We start from the raw sequence: 24,136 nt of genomic DNA, 5'->3' as shown, positions 1-24,136 counted from the left end.
TCTTATAAGACACTAAAAGAGATGTCAACCCTCTGCTCTCTCACCTCCCACAGTGGATACTAGTACTCTGTGGCATCACTAGACACTAGGGATAGCATGTTAAAAATAAATGAGATGAAAAAAATAAAGCATAGAGTATAAAGGGATTTGAAACCTACATCACTCCCCATTGATGCAGTCCCTATCTATGAATTATGACAATGAATGGTGGCATAGTAAAAATAGTGTGCAGATTGCATTTATGGAACTGTACACTATGATTGTGAAGAACCTAGCATATCTCTCAGTTAGTCTGGGAACACTTGAGGATGCCCAAAGGACAGGCCTGGATCTGTGGTTGTGGAAATGGAAGCTTTGTCTGCCCTGCTAAGTCTGCTGCACCTGTGACCCTCATCTGGAAAAAACAGAAGGAAAATAGAGTGAATGTGCGTGTGTTCAGGATTCATGCTGAACTTGAAAAAGCTTTGAAATCCAGTATCAGAGTATAACTAAATCCCAATTCTGCATCTCTGCCCAGCTGAGCTATATAGAAACTGGAAACTACATAGTCATACAATAGCAGTGGCAGCTGCCTCCCCCCCACCAGCAAACCAGCACAATGTTATGAAATAAAATTTGAGATAGACACAAAAATTTCATTTAAAGTTATTTGTGAGTTTGCATCATATATGGTATGATTTGTAAATCATGTATCTAGACTACTGGCATTTAAAATTAAGGACAATAGTCAATCTCAAGTTCAATGGCAGTTGATTCTATAAAGAGGCCACTCTTGTCAGAAAAAGGTTTTCTTCAAGGATGTATTATATTTCTTCATTAACATAACAGTATTACTATTTCTAGTTAAATAGGAATGAGAAATAAAAGTTATTCCCAGGGTGGTTCTTAAAAGTTCAGTTCGAGACATTTATAGGCAAACATTAAGTCATCCTTTAATAGTATATAATAAGCTGAATGAAGGTTTAATCTAATCAGACATTCTGAATATGGTTTGGAAAATAACATTAGGTGATTTTCTTCTGTAATACCTCTATACACATTCCAGCTTATGTACACTGGAAAATATAAAACACAGAGTCATACATGTGCATAAATAGCTATTGCCACATAAAACACATATGATGAATTTGTGAATTTTGGGGCAATCATGGCATATCTTGAAACTAAGTTAAATAGAGCAAAACAAAAAATGGATAAGGGGTTAGTATTATAAATAGAAATAAAAACTAGGAAATATAATTATTTAGGCAATAGCAGAGCAGATTTCAAAATAATTTATGCTCATTGCAAGGTACATGCATTGAGGTATACTTTATTTATTTATTACTTTTTTTGATCAGGTTGGTCTGACTGGGCAGAAACCACTTTTCAACAGAGACCTGTGGAGAATAGCTTCAAAGATAGACACAAAAAGAATTATAGACTACAGTTACTTAGTTATTAGGCAGAGGAATGAAGAAAATTAATAAAACTACAAGGATATACATTGCAGCATGACTATATAATACAGGATAACAAAAAGGTATAGTAGATACATGTGCCATGCTGGTCATCTACACAAAATAGCAGTAATGTTTATAAAGCAGTGATGTTTAAAAAGAAAATGTTATCAAGGTTATAACATGTACAGTACAGTTATATGTATACGTATATTAGTATCAGTTGAGAAAAAGCAAGTACACTCAAGAGGCTAGAATGCAAAATGTTCATGGTAGAGTAGTGGAGAACCTTGGCTATCCTGCTTCACTACCCTAAAAACGAAGTACATCCCAGCCCCCTACATAACATCACCTCAGGGGGCATGGTTTGGTTTACCTAAATCAGTATCTTACAATCTGAGTCTTCATTCAGCAGGAAAGAGTAATAAGATTCTGCAATATTCTGTGCTAAGGAATGTCATTATTCATTCATGGCATAACACAATCTCAGCTGAAGGCTCAAACTAGCCATAACTTCACCTGTAGGGCAGCATGTGTGCTGCAGAGAGCCTGGTCTGCCTGCAGTATCCAAGATGCCACACAGATGGAGTTACATGGCCATGAGGCTGTCATGCACAACAGTATCACCTAGGACAGAATGATAGCAGACTACATTCCTGATAGGTAGTACAATATCCTCACTATCCACATATTGGAATGGACCTGTAGGGCAGTAGCCTTGTTGTTGTTGTGTCTTTCGGCGTTTCCTGGTTAGGGGTCACCACAGTGGAACTCTGGTCCACTAATGATTGACAGTAGATTTTTATGTGCCGAGTTGCCAGCCCTGATGCACAACCTTCAATGTAGGTACGCCCATTCACACATGTCTCCACACAGAAGACACTCTAGCTGAGAATCGAACAGGACAACATCTTACTGTGAGGCGATAATGCTACTGCAGCATCACCACCGCAGTACTAGGCAATAACATCTACATTTTACTAGGGTACTGCAGGTAGTCTGGCTGTATGCTGTACCAAATTCCTCTTACAGGGGGAGCTATTGATTCACTGGAACTGCCTCATAGACTTCTGTGGTGTTACTCTATTGCTTTGGGAGATTTACACTGAATACTTCACTAGTGTATAAAAAGAGTTTCAGTGCTGCAAATCCAATTCCACCTTTTGGAATCCAGCATAGGGCTCTGCAACCTGCTGAATAAGCAATGGCAGGGTCCTTAATTTTGGACTCAGAATTGGTTTACTACTCAGCATAGCATGTTAACCCATGCCCAAGTCCTTTTGGAATCCCACAGAATATGTTGTGATTCCAGAAGAAGGCTTCCACACTTCTCCACATTGTATATGCAAATTAGGAAGCACTCAAGTCTTCTTGGGTGGTCTTAGTCCCTATTTCCTGTTAAAAAATGGATGGTGGCACTGCTGAGATCCATCATACAAATATAATTGTCAAAACATGCTTTAATATTAAAGCATGCTATGATATATATATTTGTGTTGAGGTAAAAGTGAAGTGCTCATAATGGTAATGGTGCCCTTGTATATGAGAAGTTGTATTCCTAATGATTTGACGTGTGTGGGTGCATGATTATTTATAGAGGTGTAAAGCAATGCTTTTATAATTGCAATACTTTTTGTATTGTAGTCTTGAGCCTGTTTCAAGTTGATGGTATAACATGGTGGTTGAAATAGGTCTGGTGGTATATAGTGATAAAATCCTGATTAGGATTCATACAACCCAAGGGTGTCTAGTGACTTAGGCATATGTTGGAGCTGGCAGGGGTAAGAAAAATGGTAAGGTTTAACCTGCTCATCTCTCCTCAGGAGGAGGTATTGATCATGTGCTCAATGGCACACACTTTGTAGTGGAATCCCCAGTGTAGACTTAGGACTATGGCAAAGATCCACTGCATACCAAACCTTGGATATCAAACAATGAGCAAGGGAGTTAGGGCTTAAAGGTAAAAACCTTGTACCTCCTTGTAGATTATGGCTCCATTCCTGATTATGCTCAATGTTCATCCACCAATACAAATGGACAGTGGGATGAATGGGCCAGTAGAGCAGCTGGAAACATAAGCTTGACGGTTAGAGGAGTATTGGCGGACAAAAATGATAGAAGTCATTAATGCCTCTGTGACATTGAAGAAGCAACCTGCTACCACAGAGACTATGTCAAGGAGAGTGCAAGCATTTATCATGGCTGCAGACTGTCCCAGCTGCATCCAAACACAATACTGTCATTGTCCCATTAACGTAGTGGTTCAACTGGCTGTTAAACTAGAACTACATCTAAAGTTAAAACTACCTTATTGTTTGAATAAATAAGTTAGTGTAAGAAGAGTAACCAGATAATCAGTGCCTGACTTTCTCCATTTAATTATTTAATTTGTTTGATTACTGGGGTAGGGCACTGATCAATACTGACCAGTTTCAGGCTCACCCAGGGGCTGACAGAGATAAGAGATAAGACAACAAAACAATGCCAGGCTACAACAGCAAATTAGTAAACCAAGTATAGCATTAATACCACAGAAGAGAACTTATTTACAATATATGCAAAGTTTTTTATGTTATCAGAACTGAGGCTATTTACAATAAGACAAAGGTATTAGTGTAACCAGGGTGGTAGCTTAGTCAAGGCTGAAAGTAGTCAGTAATACAATGCATGTTTTACGTGCCAGAGTATCATAGTTTAGGTGATGAGTCCAAGAGTAAAGCATTTGCATTTGCTTTGATTTACAGGATATGGTTTAAGTAGGGATCTGAATTTGGAGTAGTAAGGTCTTTCGTGTAGATGGTAGAGATTGTCATAGTTTTGGAGCTGAGAAGAAGAAGCTGTAGTTAGCACATTGTAATTTAATCCCAGGGTTTTGTAGAATAGACCTAGAATGAGAGTGGGCTCTAAGGTTACAGGAGGGATTGATGGAGTCCAGTTTGGAGGCATGTGGTATGAAACAGTCTAGGTGCAGAAGTTTGTAAAGAAGTGAGTCTAACAGTAGTTTGGATCTCTGCTTAACTGGAAGCTAGCTGGTTTTGCTAATAGTGTGAAAGTGATGTTGTGACCTTGGAGAGTTTGCTGTGAAACAACAAATCTTGTTGGAAATAGAGTGTAGGGGATAGTATTTTGGGGGGTTTTTAGAGTTTGTGTTTTTTATGAATAGTGAGGAGGTTGACTTCTTGCCAGGACTGATTTGAAGAGTCTAAGAAGGAGAGTTCTTTGGTTCTACATAGATTGGTTTTGTGTCTTCTGATAGATTGTTTAGCTAGGTCATGGAGGATTGTGAGTTAGTTCCTGTTGCTGGACTTGGGTTGGTTTTCCAGTTATGGCAGTCTTTAACACAAAGTTTTAGAAATGGTTCTAGTTCTTTGGTCAGCCAATTATTTGTGTGTGTTTTATGAGTCTGTGTTTTGCAACTGTAGAATTCTTGGAGTGAGAGTTCTGTCCACTACTGAATGGTTTTCAGAGAAAGTATGGGTGAGCATTCTATGATGGAGAAGGTCAACATCACAGAGGTAATATATAAAGTAACCAAGAGTGACCTTTAATTTTCATGCTACTAATACATAATATAATTGAGGCATATCTTTTTAAATAAGAAGTAATTTGAAGAAATAAATACAATGGGCCAGATTCCGTAAAGCTAGTGGAATCTGGCGCATTACGTCAATATCTGTGCAAAACTTGAGGATAATATTGTAATATGCTAATATATGACAAAATCCTCAGAATATCTCAGCACACAATGGAGCACTGCAGTTTCAATGGCACACTATAGCAATGCACAAGTAATCCGTAAGTATAAAAAATAGTTGTCCAATAACGTTGTACATTACCAAACAAATGGAAAGATATCACAAATCAAGAATCCCGATAATTGTTTAGAAAAATAACAAATCTGTAAAGTAACTTTACAGACAACTATTGAATGTTACTGACTCCATAGTGATACCCACAAAAAATACACACACATTTAAAATGCAAAGTATCCCAAAGTAATCTGCATGAGGAATTGTAACAGAAATCTGCAGGACTATACACAGACATGTTAGAAAATCACACACATGTCTGTATGGCATCCACTAACTTATAAGACATGCTCCAAAGCTGCAAGGTTATTTGTACTACACATATACTCACGTCACTCATTACATTAAAATCAGACACAACTATAGATATCTACGTAATACATGTATCATAAAAAAAATATTGACGAGTTTGGAATCTGTAAATTTCCAAATTAAAAAAAAATAGAGGCAAAGAGCATTCATGGCCACTTCACCATAGCAAATAGTTGCTAACACTGGGTTTAGCACCTATGTGGAGAACACAAGTTACGCACACACCCAAGGAATGTGGGATTTAGAAAAGAAGATGTGGGGTATGGGTGCAGAAGAGAGAGAAACAAGAATGTTATAATAGGAAAATCTGAGGGAAAGTCAGAGGGCATGGGCAATATTTTTTTTTGGTGGGAATAGGCCCCATTTTTTATTTTTTTTAAGAATGGAAGGGAAGATAAATATACAGAGAGAGCTGGTCTACCCATAGAACAAACAGCACAACAGAAGACAGACAAAGGTTAAAAAAAAAAACAGTATAGACAGGTGAGTTACACAGACAGCACACTGCACAACACGGGCAATGGAAAGTTGTCACACAAGGTAGGGATGCATACCAGCCATGGTGAAATGCAAAAAAAAACTACCTACACACTCTCATGTTAGCACGTTACATAATGTGTGACAGTCATACCTGGATGTGTATGACAAATGATATGTGTGTGTTCCAGGGTAATAAAGTAGGATCACAGTACACATTGGATAAATATACATATATATCCAATTAGTCTGTCAGCAGTGCAAGTGTTAGACAAGCCACATCACAGATGAGCAAATGCAGGTGAAAAGTAGTACGTATCTCCAGAGGATAGAAACAAACCTATCACCATGCATGTGAAAAGGAAACAACTAAGCACAGCACCAAATAGAAATACTGCAGAAGATCAGCCAAGGCTGCTACATAGAGAAGTGGGTGTGTACACAACCAAATATATGCATGTTACACACATATTTCATGTCAAAGGCAACACACAGGTGTACATGTGTATGCATGTGTGTCAGTGGCATAAATGGAATGTACATGAAATCAATGTCAATACATATACATACACCAATGACATAATAATATTTTAAGAAATCTAACAGGACAGAATATTGAACATAGCATGTTGTACACATGGATGTTAAAAAATATAGTGAATAAAACATGAGTAGAATGAGAACAAGGACATATTTCAATTATTAGTCAGCAACTTGTGTGCATGTCACACATTGTTAAATGCCCATACACTTGGCACATGTTCATCATCTCACATTAATAACTGGTAATGGATATTAGTTTTGACAAAGGCAAACATACCTGCAATAAACACTAGGGACATATTATAGTGGTAGGGAGGTGGATAACCTGGGAACACACCACAGCAAAAAAGGACACGATAAGGTGACACAATGCAAATGCATGCGTAAAAGACAGAGGGTGCTGTAGAAGACACCCAGACATCCATTTAAACAAATAGAAAATGTATGTCAAATGGACAGATGGACTGCTGCCCACAAAACTGGACATGTATAAAACACACATACACAGTTTTGTGCAATCATGTCGCATCAATATGCATAGGTAAGCAAGTAAAAAATTCCAATTACATACACATATACTGTCATGCAAATGTAAAATAGAGAAACGCATGTGTATGTCAACCACACTGCTCATTATGGAGCAGAGGACATCTCTGTCAGCATCATTACAGCACATTTACAGTACATCACTGAGTACTCACTTGTCAAAGCTACATATCTGTGTCAGTGTGTATCAAACTATGTGCACACATACATACAATCATTCTGTATGCAGCTATTTATGTAAGGTATACACCAATGTCACTACATCATGGGTGTGGAAATGATACATACAACAAACATGTTGTAATGTACTGTGGAAGACTGTGTAATCTGTAACACTGTGTACAGATTAATGTTACCTTGCTCTTTGATGCAGTCAGATAAGGAGGGCTGCACATACACAGAATATACCTGTAGCTGATCCCACATGACATCAGTATTACCAAACCATGACACAACACCACATCATGAGAGTGGGACATCATCACAACTATCATGCAAAACCATGTGGAATGACATGTCTATATGTTGCACATACCTGATATGGCAAAATAGACATCCAAGGCATATGACACTGTTTAGTGTCATACTATGGACAACATATGTTGTCTATCAGTTATCCCAGTAAGACAAATGTTTACAGGCTGCTTGTTGCAGCACTATCAACAAGTTAACTGCCACAATACATGGACAGTTGAATGTGTGTGGACAGTGTTATGTCTTAATGTGTGTCATGCACACATTGAAACCACAGTAAATGTCACAAAATAATAACACATAAGCATGACAGATACATTGTATGCATGCAAAAGAGTGCATATAAAGTCCAATCAATTACATATCAATTACAATTTTGGAAGAAGAACACAAGTGGAGCCCACAGAAAATACCTAAACAACTAAAGGAACCAGGCCAGTGTGGATCAGACTTCCAAATGATCTTATGAGCTATCATCCTGAACGAATCCCCGATACCCCATGCCATCTCATCATAGAAGGTCCACATCATGACCTCCTTGATTTCCTCATAAAAATAGTCTCTGTCATGGCCATGGGGACGTCTCCTCCAGGGTGCAGGCAGGATAGCTCAAGCAGGGGCAGGTCCAGGCTCTTCCTCCTCTTCCTTTTCCTCATCATCATTATCACTGTCTTCTTTGGATGATTCGGTCAGTGGCCTCACACATGCATGCCATCATCTTCTGAATGATGAATGCCCTCAGGTACCGTGGTATGTAAAGATTAATTGCAAAACACTACAGAAAAATAAACAATGTCTATCACGCATAACAATCCCATGAAAAACAGAGCACAACCCAATATTGTTATGATGACAGTTTACACAGGGACTGAGATACAGCCATTATGGACAGAGTTACCCATGGCCTGATATGTCATACTCATAAAAAGACAATAGTATTCTTTCCTGGTCAGTTCTATATGCTTACACACACACACACACACACTTGTCATTAACATTGTAAAAATGTATAAATGGTCAACAAACATAGTTTACTATCTGCATTCAGTGATGTGTAGTAGCAGACATAACATGCCATTGTATAAATGATGAGAAAGTTATTGGAAACTATTGTGGATAATAGACACAACAAATGACAATCTTGTGAGACAGGCAACATGATTTTTGGCTAAACACAGCTCAATATTATGAGTACAACACTAAAAATAATGTGATATGTTCAATCAAAACAACTGTACACATATCCAAATGTAATATATCTGTTAATAGTAGTATTGCATGTGTACAACTGTATGCATTCTCTTTCAAAACAATCAGGAATCAGAAGGCTTACAAATCAAATATTTTGGAACATGATTGCTGATTATGACTGCTGCTATCAAATGGGTACTTGCTCAAGTGTCAGTCAACCTAGGGTATAACAGTATTTTTTTTTTCAGAAAAAAAAAGTGTTTGTAGACAGAAACAATACCAATGTTGACCTGCAGGGTGTGCTCATTATGAACTGCTGGTATCAAATGGATACCTGCTCAAGTGATCGTCAACCTAGGTTATAGCAGTATTTTTACAAACACACCCATGTTGTGTAAGGAATGTACAGTTATAGCAGTATTTTTACAAACACACACATGTTGTGTGAGAAAGGTATAATACCAAAACTAAACTAAAGGCCATACCACATAGCTTGCAAACAGATGTGCTAATACTGCTACCACAGGCAACCACTTAATCGCTGGAGACATACTACATATCAAACCTCAAAGAGCACAGCTAACTATACAAATGTTTCACATCATAAGGAATAGTCAGTACAACTACACCTGTATGTACACCATTTACCTTATAACCTGTGTAGCAGATGTATACAACAAACTGTTCTTTAAGTTGTGGATGTATTTCTAAAAAATGTGTGCTGACAAAATGGATCAAAAATACAAAAGTCATCAACACTTTAAGTTTTATACACAGTTGTAATAACAGCTACTGTTTGCTGATTTCACTTACCTTACTGATGCATGATGGGTATCCTGCATTCTAATCAATAAACATGTATTTTTGAAAATTACAGATCTGAAAACAGTAGAATATGCATATCTGTTCATAATATACACGAAATATTCACCATACCTGTCTTCCTCAACTGCTCTTCAAGTCTGTGCATCTGCTCAATGCCTATTGCTCTGCTTTGACTACGGTCCTCATCATCTGAAATAAAAAAGACATTTTTTTAAAATTATTAATTAAATAACAAGTCTTCTGCGGTGGTGCAGCGGTAGCATTGTTGCCTCACAGCAAGAGGTTCTCCCGTTTGATTCTCGGCTTGGGTTGGGAGTGCCTTCTGTGTGGAGTCTGCATGTCCTCCCCGCGGTCGAGTGGGCGTTCGAAAGACATGCGCTGAATGGGCATGCCTTCGTTGAAGGTTGGGCATTGGGCTGGCAACTCGACACCATAAAAACCAACTGCCAATCATTAGCGGACCGGAGTTCCGCTGTGGCGACCCCTAACTGGGAAAAGACAAAAGACAAACAACAACATTAATTAAATAACAAGGGTAAACATTTCACAACACACTTTGTAGACTGCTGTTCTGAAGAACCTAGGTTTAGCACAATACTCAGTTGACATAGCAACATTCAGGTGGTAAAAACTTTGAGCACTGATTGAAAGACATGAGATTCAAACCTGGAGACCCAATCTCCATACAAACTATAAACTTGAGACCTGTTTACCTACCTAACACATCTTAACTATAAAAACATGCTTTTCAGGCATTGAAAAGAGTTAATACTACGGTATCATCCTGATGGGGGATGGTATACTAAAAGTGATCTTGGTTTAGGATTGCAAGCTATAAACGTGTTGCTCATGTAGCTTAACTGTTTTCAAATTACATTCATGCCAGCACTGTGTTCAGAGAAATTAACAGTAATTGAGATAACTCATTCCTCATACAGTGTGACAGTGTCTTATAGCATCCATCTTGTGTGAACAGAAGCATACATGTTGCTATACATTATGGACACAGAAAGGTATGTGTGAGGACCATTATTCCTTAAAATTGCACATCCCTAGTTAAAGACATATATATCTTCCTTGCCCTTCATTGCAACAGTTAGTGGGCCCATCACAGTCCCCTAGAATTACAGGTTGAGGCTGTTGTACAACTGACTTCAGTGTTTCATGACAAGCAGTACTTCACATCATTCTAAACAGAATAAAATATTAAGCTAATAAATTCCTCAGACATATAACAGAATTTATCAAGATGTACTGGCACTGCTAGTAAATAGCTGATGTTAATGGAATATTATGGATTAAGGATATATCAGTAGTAATTCAACAAATAACTAAGTTATTCTCAACAACTCTCAAATTATAAATTAATATCAATAAGTGTAAAATTATATGCAAAAACAATGCTATGAGTATATGACATGAGTATAACAGTTTACGATATATGTGTCTCCTTTCAAGACTTGAACACACAGTGCACAAAATGTAGACAGGCTGGCTTGCACCCTTATAAACTGAGCTAACACTCAGAACATGTTACATGTAAGCAAACAGGTACTGGTCTTGCAACACTGTTGGTCAATAACTGATGTTGTTAGGCCTTTATGGATTATGGTGTTATTCCTAGAAAAACTAGATAAATGAGTCATTACCATGCACAGCATAAAACATAATATAAACAATTGCAATATGATTTAAAAAAAATGTTATGGGTGAAGTTAACCAAGGTATGTGGTTTTCAACCCACAGCATGCCAAAATGCAGACATACTGGCCAGTTGTTTTACAAGCCAGCTAAATTGCACTACACTTTCATTGTAGACAACAGGTACTGTAGCTGTTTATTATAAATGCTGCAATGAATGGCAGAATAAGGAAAATACAATTTTCACTCTTCTCATAGTGAGGACATAACAGCTATCAACACATATGTAACCAAATATGTTTAACGAATGTTACAGACATTAATTTGTACATTAATTAAACGTGTCTCTGTACTTATGTAGGAAGAATAATGTAAGTTATATAGTTGTATGTCTTCCACCTTGTAACAGTACAATAGATGATGCAGTGAGAGTATAGTAGAAAGCTATGAAATGCACAGTCATCTGTGGCCTAGGCACTAAGAGTATCAGTGATGCACAAGGACAGTGGCTATGTGAAATTATGTAGTTAGATGTAGCAAAGCATATGTACATATTCAAAGACCATGGTTATGGTTATTATTTAATTATTCAATAACATAACAACATGACAATTGAACTCACAATCAAGAGGGCAGTAACTACAAAGTCCATTGAATTACCCACACAAGCTAATTCTCACAGCAGCTAGAACATGGTTATAAAAACGAGTCAAAGAGTAGGACTATAATGGAAAACTGCACAGTCATTCGCGACCTAGGTGATATAGGCGTTAGTGATACACGAGGACAGAGGCTATGTGAAATTATTCATTTAAATATTGTGAAACATATGTACTACTTCAAATGTCATAGTTACTGTTATTAATTTATTAATTAATTATTAGATAAAATAGCAACATGAGTATTAAGCCCATAGTCAAGAGAACAGTGAGTATAAAGTCCAATGAATTATTCCCTCAAGCTAATTCACAAAGCAGCTAAAACATCTTTATAACAAAATGTATATGATATATATGAGTCAAATAAATATCTGTAAAATCTGTAGGATTACTAAGGAACACGTGGAATATTGATACTCATTGTAAGGATTTACAGGTTACCTCTACACCTCATTGACCCTTCTTTGAAGCTTGGCTGTGTCCCTCCAATGCAGGTCATCTTACCGCTGATGAACCTGCACTCCAGTGTGGAAGATCCTCATCTGTGAACACAGTGTGGTAGCATGATACTGTTGTCTTTGGAACTGTAGTTAACATCTATGTAATGGCAGTGGTTCTAATCCTGTTCAAGAAGTGCACAGACAGTACAAGTTATGTTACTTTTACGGATGTATGACGCCATTGTTGATACTTTTCACATCATGTCAGTATTTCTCACAGATAGTGTTATACAGATGTTTGCATTGCACATGAATGCATACTGTTTATTTTGACATATGCTGTTCATTGACTCAAATGCATAAATGTGCTCATCCATGAGTCTTACCATGTATGTATCGATGTTATCCAGATGACCCACCATCCTAAGAGTGACAACTTTTCCCCAAAGGAAAATGAAATCATCACTGATGCTCTCCACCAGCATGGAAGGAGACTCCTAGTCCATTCAGGGGATATTGTTTGGAGAAATGAAATATGGATGGAGCTCACCAGCATGATCAATGCTGTTGGAGGCCACATCTGCTCCTGTGAGGCCTGCAGGCATTGCTACTCGGATATGATTCTCCATGCAGCCAATGGTCACAAGTTATGACAGGATGAGGGATGCCACCAGTGGTGGACCACCACTGCCCCCCCGATGACATCACAATCTTTTTGGCCTCACTGCATAGAGCAAGAGGGCAGTGACAATATATATATTTATTTATTTATTTACATTTGTTGACTGGGAGTGTCCGACTGGACGTAGGTCCATTTTCAGCGGAGGCCTGGGGAGAAAAGCTCCACAGTTAAAATAAACAGACAGTAGTTACATTGGATTACATAGCGATTAACAATTTAACATAGCAATTACAACATATTTACAGATGAAGAACATAGTACATCAGTAGACAACTAGAATCTTTATCTGTGAAGTACATAACAGACATTAACAAATGTTACAATAAGTAGTTACTGCTGTATAATAAGTACTAGGCTTATGAACATCTGAGCTTGCTATTATCAAGGTAGTTAGTGGAGTGGAAAGAAAGGTAGTGGTTGGATGGGGTGGGTGATATTAGAGTGGGAGTTGCAAGGGCATAGCCAGCATGTTTTTAGGTGCGCTTTTAGTAAAGTTTTGAAGTGGGTGCATGATGGTACGGAGGTAATTGTGGGTGGGAGGGAGTTCCATAATTTGGCTATGTTGCAAGAGAATAGTGCTTCACCAGCAGAGTTATTGGCTTTAGTGATCTGCAAGTGATTTTAGTTGCTGGATCATAGTTGTCTGGTGGTGCAATAGGGTTGGAGTAGATTCTGGAGGGATGGGACATTTAGTGGATGGTTTACTAGTTTGTGGGCGAGTGAGAGTTGATACCATTGAAGGAGGTGAGGGAGTTCAAGCCAGCCCAGTTCAGCAAGTGAGAGACAGTGGTGACTATGGTAGGATGCCCCTGTGGCGAATTTGGTGATTTTGTTGTAGCAGGTCTCTAGCTTGTTTAGATCGCATTGCCTTAGGTTGGTATATATTGGAGAGGCATAAAGTAGGGTGGAGATAAGGTGGGAATTTGCTATTGAAATCTTTGCTGCTTTGGTGAGAAGTTGCTTATTTCTGTATAACGCTCCTAGTTTTTTCTAGACTTTTTTTATGGTCATGGATATGTGAATGTCACATTTTAGTTTATTGTCTATTTCCACTCCTAGCAATTTGACAAATCCCTGGTGGTGGGATTGAAGTGGGTGCTCCAGGGCAGACATGTATGTATCCATGTTCAGTGCAGGGATGAGTATTTTGGCAATAACTGCACATTGCCTAAGCATACACATTCATGTAATCCTGTGTTTGATTTACAGCAGCAGAGTTGAGACATGAACAAACTTCCACACAAAGTGAGGATGATGAACGTAAGTATAATTACATGTATTGGTAGATATGAGTTACAGACAGAACAGTGCAAACTGCAGTTAATGTTTATTCCATTCATATTCACAGGTCCATCTACTTTGGACCTACAGCACGGAACAGCAGGTGAGTGTCTCCATTCTGTTGCTGTGCACACTACCTTGTTGGTGCCCTCACTTTATGTAATGGCATTGTGTTTACTGTTACAGTGTTGTTTCCATAACCTTGAACACTACAGATATATCCAGTGAAGGGTCAAGCCAAGCCATGCATTATCAAGTGAAGAAAGACCAGGTATGTTACAGTGACATTGTTGAGTTTTCAACAATATTTAGCACATGTGATGACTGAAGTCTTTGTCAATATTTGTCATTACAGGCCCTTCTGGCATACGGCTGCAGCATACATCACTTGAGTACTTACAGCCCACATTACTGTATTGTATATGTGATGTCAGTCATACGTTTGAGAACTACATGACTATGCTGCCTTTCTGTTTACTTTCTCACTGCAGGATCCGCAGTACAAACCATGACCTCTACAAAGCAGGAGTCCTCAAGTGCACATATGAGTGGTATATATATGCCACACATTCAGTCTTTTTTAATTGTGTTCACCTGGTATATGTTGTGAATGATGCCATCCGTAATGTCTTTTTCCCCCCTACACTAGCTGAAGTTCAGCACAGTAGATCAACAACAACATCCCATGTGTGTTTGCCAGGTGTGTTGCTGTTTTTATGCATCACATATGTGACATATGCTGGTCGTGTTAATAGATTATGTATTTATGGTATGTACATTCTGTGAAACATACATATATTAGACTGCAAGTGAAGTCAGTGTTATTTGTAACATTGCAGTGAAATATATATGCCAATTGAATTTTATATTCATATTGTGCTGTAGGCACATTGTCCTGATCTGTGTCTTTGTATCTTGTAGTACATCAACTGTCTTTACCATCCACTAGCCCATCCCGTGACCATGATCTTGTTCATGATGTCACATAGTTAACTCATATTATTTCAGTACCACTGTGCTGTGATATGTGTTTCTGAAATAAAAATGTCTGTTTGATGTCGTGTGTGATTTCTTTTTTTCATGTTATGATACTGTACAGGTATGTAAGTGTAGCACTGATGTGTCTCTCTTATTGATGAACATTCAGTGATAGAACAGAATGAGTGTGCATGCATACCTGTGTCAGTTGTGCCCTGAGTTGATGATCCCTGTTGTGACAGATTTGCATATGCTCATAATGATATACATTCTGATTATGGTGTTATGTCTGATGCTCATTGTGTACATCCTGTGGCTCATTACCATTAGATGCAATATGTGCTGCTGTGGTGGGGCAACACCATGAGCATCAATGTTTAATCTGTGTACACAGGTACATGTGACTTATCATGACTTAAATGTCTGGGTCAGATGCTACCGTGTAGCCTGGGCCTGCAACTGTGGTCACACCCTATGTTGCCTATGCTTGTATATTCTGTCACCTATGTCCTCTTGCTCCTTTTCTGATAACTGGGGGATGTGCTCTTCAGACAGTTGATGTTCTTGTGGGAGTTCACCTACACCTGCAGCTGGAAGACTGCCATGTGCTCAGGTTAGCATGTTGTGTAGAATGGCACACACCAATAGCATCTGTGCTGTCTTCTCAAGTTTGTATTGTAGTGCAACCTTGGATGTGTCCAGATATCTGAACCTAGCTTTCAATCCAAACACATGCTCTATGGTGTTTTTGGTTGTTGTGAGTGCTCTATTGTAGGTCTTCTGTGCAGGGTAGGATGGATCATGGTATGGGAACATTAGCCGTGGCTCAAGAGGATAACCACAGTCACCTGTTGGGGGAGTTAAAACACTTTTGTTCAGACTGGATATTGTTCAAGGGAATCCTTCAGTTACATTCCAGCTGTGTTCCTGTACTTACTCAGAAACAATCTTTCCAGAATTTCACCTTCCTGGAATGCAGACCTGAGTACACTTTCCAACCAAATAGCACTATCATGGACACTTCCAGGGTGTGTTGCCATGATGGTTGTTATGCAGCCATCTGCTGCACAAAAACCTAGGAGTTGCTGGATGGCCATCCCTTTCTGTTTATGTATCGGTCTGCTTCTGGATGTACTGGTGACTTGATAGGTATGTGTGTGTAATCCATTGCACTAAATACATGGGGGAAGTTATAAAACGGGGGCATTACAGTTCTCCGCTCCATGGGTATGCATGAGAAGTGTATGTAGTCTTCCACCTTGCTGCACATTGCTGCCAGGAATTCGACCAGGATACAACTGGCAGCTTTCTGTGATATTCCCACAGCCTTTCCTATGTGTCTCTGGAATGTTCTAGATGTGAGTATACCCAGGCTGAGACACACTTTGGTTTCAAGGGAGATGGGATTTCCTTGTTGGGTTTCCACAGACATGTGCTGGGCACACATGTTGCAGACAGCCTGCACCATTTGTCTGTCTGGTGAATATTTGATGCTCTGACAATTGGTTTAGTTGCAGCCTTGGTCTGACTCTAGCTGGCTGCCTTTTAGGACACAAAGCCATGTTCTCATTTATGGCTTGCATCACTGCTGCTTGTTGCAGTATATTGATAGCAGGTTGCATTTATATATATATATATATATATATATATATATATATTTTTTTTTTTTAGTTTTACTACAGATTTTACCCTAATCTGTAGTATTTTCCTGAAATCCTTGGGGTCTGTAATGTATGCGCTGTCAATTTCGGAAGTGGAATCATCATAGCTGTTTGCGCTGTGTGTGCATGATGTGTTTTGGAATCACACTTGCATGTGCAGAATTCCTAATTATCCTATTCTGAATAGTTAAGTAGTCGGTTTGCCTTCAGCATGTCTTCTAGAATCATGTCCACAGCAGATGCTTTGGAGTTTTCCTTCAGCATGCTGCGCTGTCCGCAAATACCTTCTGCTAGCTTTACGGAATCCAGCCCTTAGTGTAGGCATTCAGTGGTATAAATCACAGAAGTCTATTGTTGTCACAATAATCATTAAAATAATTAGTACCTTTATTTCATAAAATAAACAAACTGCAGCTATACAGCCTGTAAACTGCCCAGTACTGTTAATCTAATGATATTGGTGCTATAAAGATTTAAATACATATTTACACACGTTGTTTAAAAGATGAGTTAAGACTGTTATATAATCTAGCATGAGTGCTTTTCTGATCACAGACCATGGTGTTTAGAATCAGATATTGTTAAGCTGCATGAATCATATTTGTATGATTTTCTTATTTTGTAGTATCTTTAATGAGAACGCCCCAGCAGGTGCTTGGATGGATGTTCCAGTACTGACACTACAGAGCAATATGGGGCTGGTAGTGCTGTAGTCCTGAAATACTGAACTTCAGATGAGACATCAAGCATTAAACAATCCAAATAATACTTTGCTTATTTTATATATACCATGCCATTCAATACAGTTGCTTTATCCACCCTAAATTTACTAATCCATTTATGTTCAGCTTCCTGCTTTCTTAATTTTATATTGCCAATTCTTATATTTAGTTTCAGGATTTGCAACACAGCAAATTCAAAACTATGTTCTAACTCTCTCTGTTGTATGTGTTTATATAAAACATTACTTTCAAAATACCAGTTTGTTTCTGATACACAGTCACAAATTCTATATTTCCGTTTCCTATTGGAAACAGTGCTATATAAATACTATTTTTGTATCACACTCAGCATACATTCTTAAATAAAAATGTTTGTTTGTTAATGGCTGTATGAGGCTTGGATTGTTCTAAATATATTTGCATTGCTGACATTTCCAACAGAGGTATGTTCCATTTCTTATACTAGGCACTTCTTTCTTTTCCACTTTTTATTCCTTGTAATAAATTACTTGTTGCAAATTCTGTGATCACCTATACAACAAAACTAGATGTATTATCTTTTACTTGCCTCTTAAAAGAAATTGTAGAATATGCCAATTTCCCTTTATTATTTCTAACACCTTATATGTTTGCAGCCAACTCCTGGGATATACCTGTAATGTTGTAAAGAGATTGCCAGTGGAGAGATGGTGCATTCCCTACCATAAAAGAGGGCCCTAGAGCATCTCATCAGGAGTCACAGAAGGAATGGGAGGTCCACTGCCACAAAGACCTTTATCACTGTACTAGACATAACATCAAAGGGTGTGCCTGTATGCAGCAACAGCAGCTGCTGCGTGCATATCATCTGGAAAGGAGAGTCTGGTGCATCTAGACAATGCGTACACCTGATAATAGTGAATGGGAACTTGGAAAACCTTACTAACAGCCCAGTATGGATGATGGATGAATCCTTCACCATTGGCCTTCCACCAGCTGTATACAAGTAAACTAAAGGGTAAAAAGAACACTCACAACAATCATTCAGTAAAAACTGCAAGAATGACCCAGCCACCAGTACAGGAGGTTTATCTCAGTTAGAACGTCTTCTGTGTAGCGACATGTGTGAATGGGCATTCCTTCATTGAAGGTTGTGCATTAGGCCCGGCAAGCCAGTACGTAAAAATCTACTGCCAATCATTAGCGGACCGGAGATCCGCTGTGGTGACCCCTAACCGGGAAAAGCCGAAAGACACAAACAAAAACAATGAAGACTTGAGCTTGGCTGGGTCTTTCTTTAAATTTTTAAGTGTATACAATTCACAGATGTCTGGGCACTATGGACAATAACAGGTATGACCCAATTTATCATTTGATGGGTTCAAAGAGCAAGCTATGATATGAGTGGGTATTTGAATATGTGACTGCCTTGGCTGAAGAGTATGGGTTTAGACTTACAGCTTAATGCATAATCCTAGACTTCAATAGGGCCATTATCAATGCAGTGCAGACTGCCTTTCCAGGGTCAGGTGTTCAATGCTGTCTGTTCAAATTGGGGCAGATACAGTGGTATGAGATTCAGCAGCTGGAGATGTGATTACAGTATGCTATTTAGCCCATATTCCAGATGGAGATGAAAGAGGCCCTTGCATTGGTATATCTTGCATATTTTACCCCAGGGGACATAGACTGTTGGAAGAAAATAGCCCCTGGAGGCCTTCAAATTCTCATAATGGTCTGCTGATATTATATAAGAGGTAAGCCATAATGGATTACCACCCATATATCTTATCATCACAGAGTGGCCCTTGCATATCCCTTTACCTTTTGACCTATAGCAGAAAGTACAGTTGTGTTAGCAAACTTAACATAACAACAGATGTTTAAATGACCACTGCTGCAGTAAACTTAGCTATATGGCTTATATCCTGCCAAAGATATAACAGCTGGCCAGCTTCCAAAAATTCAGGTCATCTTCCATACACCCAAACTGGCTGACAGTTCAAACTGAGCTGTCTAAAAGACATATTTGGGTGGTAAACCCTTCAGAGCTTTCCTGCCATTAGACAGAGGGAGGCTAAGCATGGAAAGGACAATGCTAGGAAGAATAAAAATTAAATAAATACATCCTGGCATAAACATCACACCAGAAAACAAGGGGGATGGATGGGAGAGAGTGCCTACTGCAGCAATGATCATCTGAACATCTGCTGTCATGGTAAGTTTACTTACACAACTGTACTATCTTCATCAGCATCAATCATTGCTGCAGTAGCCTTTGCTATATGGGTAGATTTCCCTATCTTACTACATTTGGGAGGTGGAAGGAAAGGAACCTAGGACCCCCTGGAAAATGGTGCTGGCAAAGCCTGATGTACACCTAGAGAAGGAATCAAGCTTATAGTGCTTTGTAAAAGTATGCACAGAGGACCACATAGCAGTTTCTAGAATACGTCTGGAATCCAACTCATTCCAAAAAGCCACAGATGAAACCAAGACCATGATAGAGTGGGCCTTGACTCTGTCTGGAATAGTTTGGTTGTGTGAGTATAACAAAAGGTTATAGCCTCAGACAACCATTTGGAAATAGTCTGTTTTGACACAGGTTGTCCCTTCTTCTTACCTTCATGAGAAATGAACAATTGATCCGAACATCCAAAATATTTATTTCTATCAAGATAGTACCCAAGTTGTCCATGGACATCTAAAATATGGAGGACCCTTCCTCCCTCATTTTTGTGTTCAGGAAAGAAAATGGTAAGATGGATAGTTCAGCTTAAAGTAAAGCTTCGATACTACTTTAGGCATAAAAGAAGGATTAGTTTTCTCTGTCCCTGTAGAATATGAGATACTCACCATAACAGCTTGCAACTCAAATACCCATCTTGTAGAGGTCAGAGCAATCAGTAAACTGTTTTTCATGTTAAGAGCCTCAAGTTAGTCAGGTTAGCTGGTTCAAATGTAGCAAGTGTTAGCTTCTCTAACACAAAATTAAGATCCCAAAGAAGGGCCACCAGTTTTCCTGGAGGCATCTTATGCAAAACCCTCTCAAAAATGTTTTGACATGAGAATGAATTGAAACAGGAGCATCCGTGGGCAGACATGCTGAAATGGCAATAAATGAACTTTGATAGAAGAGTAAGAAAGGACATAGGATGGTAACTAACACAAATAATTATTTATTTATTGCATTTGTTTACTGGGAAAGTCCACTGGGCCTATGTGAGCCCATTTTCAGTGGAGGCCTAGGGAGAAAAGCTCCACATACATTAATAAAACATACAAGAAATAACACACAATACAAAGTTTATACACAGTCGCAGTGCATGGAAATAGTGTGAGCACAACAGTGCAAATTATTTACCTACATAGTGTGAGCACAACAGTGCAAATTATTTACATGCATAATACACATCTCTGTTCATAGGTTAGTACTAAGCTAACTGCCCTTGCCAGCCATTTTAAGCCTAGCCAATTATCCCTTGTGAGACTTGAACCCTGCACCTTGTGTTTGTAAGACAAACACCTTAACCATTAGGCCACCCTCCCCCTTTATGTAATATTATTAGCAGTGTTGATGGGATTTGTACAATAGAGTATCAGATTTAGGATTATTAATGGATGGAGATTTGTAGTCCTGAAATACTGCAAAACCAGAGAACAACTAGCCCTGAATGTGTGCTGGTTATGTTGTTGGCACCAACTAGAAATCTTTTTTTCATTTGCAAATAAATAATTTCTAGTAGCAGGCTTTCTTGCCTCCATTAGTACCTGATGCATGTCCTCTGTTAACAAATTCCTAAAAGTAATTAAGATCCTATCATCCAGGTAGTCGACTGAAGTTGATTGGTGTCGGGGTATATCAAACAACCCTCTTCTTGTGTGAGGAAATTCAGTCTGTGAGGAAGCTTGTGGCAATTGTCCCTAGCCATTTCCAAAAGAAGGGAGAACCACAGTTGCCTGATCCAGAAGGAAGATGCCACAATGATCCTGAGGGATTTCTTATGAATCTTCAGAAGTACCTTGCATATTAGTTGAAAGGGTGTAAAGGCATAGAGCAACATTCCTGTCCAAGGAAAAGAAAAGGCATCTGTGCTCCAGGCCTTCTTGCATGGAGTCCTATAGCAAAATCTTACCAGCTGATTGTTCAGACAGGAGGCAAAGAGGGCTACTTGAGGTATTCCCCTGGTTGGATCAAATCTTAGGAGACCCCTGATCTAGTTTCCATTCTCAAGGGTCTATCCTTGTCTTGGTCAGTGTGTCTGCCACACAACTTTGTTCTTTTTTTTACTCAAATAATTTTTATTTTGTTTATGAAAAAAAAACAGTAAATTTAGATTACAATTCAATAATAATGAATAGAATAATAACATTATTTACAATATTTACAAGTGGCCTAATGAGAAAAAGAAAAAATGAAAAAAGGACATTCAATAGATGAAAAGAAATTTTTTTTTTCCACAAATCAACAAAATTCTATGTCTCTTTGATCTCATATGATGGAGACTGTATCCATTTGTGTCATTTCAATAAGTGAAAGTATTTTGTTCCAAGGGTTGTTTGTCCAACTTCTGGGAAAAATTCTTTCTTCCTTAACTTTTATCTCCTTTTGCGCATTCTCTTTTAGTAAGAACAAAAAGTCTTCAAAGCATGGAAAGGTAGTGGATTTCCATTTCCTTGTGATACACTTTCTGGCTACAGCCAAAATAGTCCATAAAAGATATTGATCTTTTTTATTCATTATTACTGTTTCATCAACATTCAGGAAAATTAGAGATTTTGTCAAGACAAATGAATCAGTAAAAATGGCTTGGAGAAATTTACCAATTTCATCCCAATATTTTTTAATGCAGTCATAAAAAATATGTAACCAATCTGCTTCACATCTTAAAGAACATCTCCAACAAATAACATTTTGTGTAGAATTGAATTTAGCTATTTTGCTAGGAGTGTAAAAGGCTCTATGCAAAAATTTCCAAATAAAAATTATTCAAGTTTGAACATTAGAAGTTAGTTTGATGGAATATAATGAGTTATTTTTACAATCATTTGAAAGATTTGTTGATAAACCTTTAGTTATAAAATTCCAAGTGTTTTGATCAGTTTTAATCTTATAGAGTATTAGAATTTTATATAATTTAGAAATTGAATTTGACCAGTTATAATTGTTATAGATCGATTCATATACATAGTTTATGAATTTTGGTTTAGATTTAAAGGGTGAATCATTAATAATTCTGTATAGATCTTTAGAATAAAGTAAAAGTTTTTGGAGATTTATCCAATCTACATTTGTTATATCAAATTAATTTATGACTTGATGACTACTTAATACTTTGAGGTTGTTTATACATTGGTCCAGCATATAAAGTTTTTAGATTCCCAATTAATAAGTGTGCTATCATGAATTTTATTTATAATTTTTTTTTTTGAGATATTAAATGGCATTAATAATTCAAACCATAGTTTTATGTCAACATTGGAGTTTATGAAAGTTCTAAATAAATTATAGATGTAATTTTGTTCTGATAGAATATCGGGTGTCTGAAGAGGGAGTTGTGCTGTGAAGCTATATCTCAAGCTAACATGGCTAAACTGCAGAGGGGGTACAACCTAGTCCCCCCACTTGATGTACCATGTTCTCTGTAACAACTTGCAGAGGTCCCAGGGACCAAAGATGATTCGGAGAGTAGAGTGCCTTGATCAGGGTAAGCATCTGTTTTATATTTATTTGCTTGTGTCTGTCCTTGTTTTCCCACACACCTTGCACTTTTATCCCTCCTAAAACCAAGCAAAGGCTGAGGTGTCTGTGGTGACTGACTGCTTTGGAACAGAAAGAAAAGGGGAAAACCTGGATTTAGGAGATATTTGTTGTCTCCACCAAGTGATTTCCCTTCTGCCAAAAGGCAGCACTTGGGTCCGATAAGAGAAGGGGTGTTGGGGTTGGGACCAAAGTGTCTTCAGATACCACTGTATCTTTCTCATGTGAAATCTTGCCAGGGGTATTATGGCAACCATAAAAGCAATGAGACTGAAGTCTGACTGGAAATCTAGATATAGATCTGTTTTTTTCCTGTGGAAGAAAAGCTCCTTGAACTGTGGTGTCCAATTGACATCCCAGAAACACAACCCTCTGAGGAGTCAAAAAAGATTTTTGAATCTTTTGAAATCCCAGCTTTTGTAAAGTTCTCACACCCAAGACAGAGGTTCTTGACACTTTGAAAAAGACTCTGCAAAGATAAGCAAGTCATCTAAATATGGAAAAAATGTTGATACCCTGTAGCCTGCAATGAGCTATTACTGGAGCTACACACACTGTGAACACTCTTGGTGCAGTGAATAGTCCAAAGGATGAGGCAGAGAACTAATAATGTGATTCAGACACACAAAACCTTAAGAACACCTGAAGACTGGATGATTAGGAATGTAATGATAAGCATCTTTTAAATCTAATGTTACAAGGAACCTTGAATGAGG

The 24,136-nt window shown here is 38.2% G+C and overlaps 1 protein-coding gene across 1 annotated transcript in view; it reads left to right on the top strand.

Annotated features, from left to right (window-relative positions):
• The window catches only part of LOC122802367 (NACHT and WD repeat domain-containing protein 2-like), a 309,247-nt gene that overhangs the window by 197,987 nt on the left and 87,124 nt on the right, over window positions 1–24,136 (top strand). Inside the window, exons 7-9 of the mRNA XM_044072001.1 lie at window positions 14,248–14,298; window positions 14,387–14,422; window positions 14,535–14,590. Coding sequence (XP_043927936.1) covers window positions 14,248–14,298; window positions 14,387–14,422; window positions 14,535–14,590 — 143 coding nt within the window. The remainder of the gene's footprint in view (window positions 1–14,247; window positions 14,299–14,386; window positions 14,423–14,534; window positions 14,591–24,136) is intronic.

This window comes from Protopterus annectens, chromosome 5.part0 (genome assembly GCF_019279795.1).
Source record: "Protopterus annectens isolate FY-2018-M chromosome 5.part0, PAN1.0, whole genome shotgun sequence".
Lineage (NCBI taxonomy): Eukaryota > Metazoa > Chordata > Ceratodontiformes > Protopteridae > Protopterus > Protopterus annectens.
This window is presented reverse-complemented; position numbering and strand designations above follow the sequence as displayed.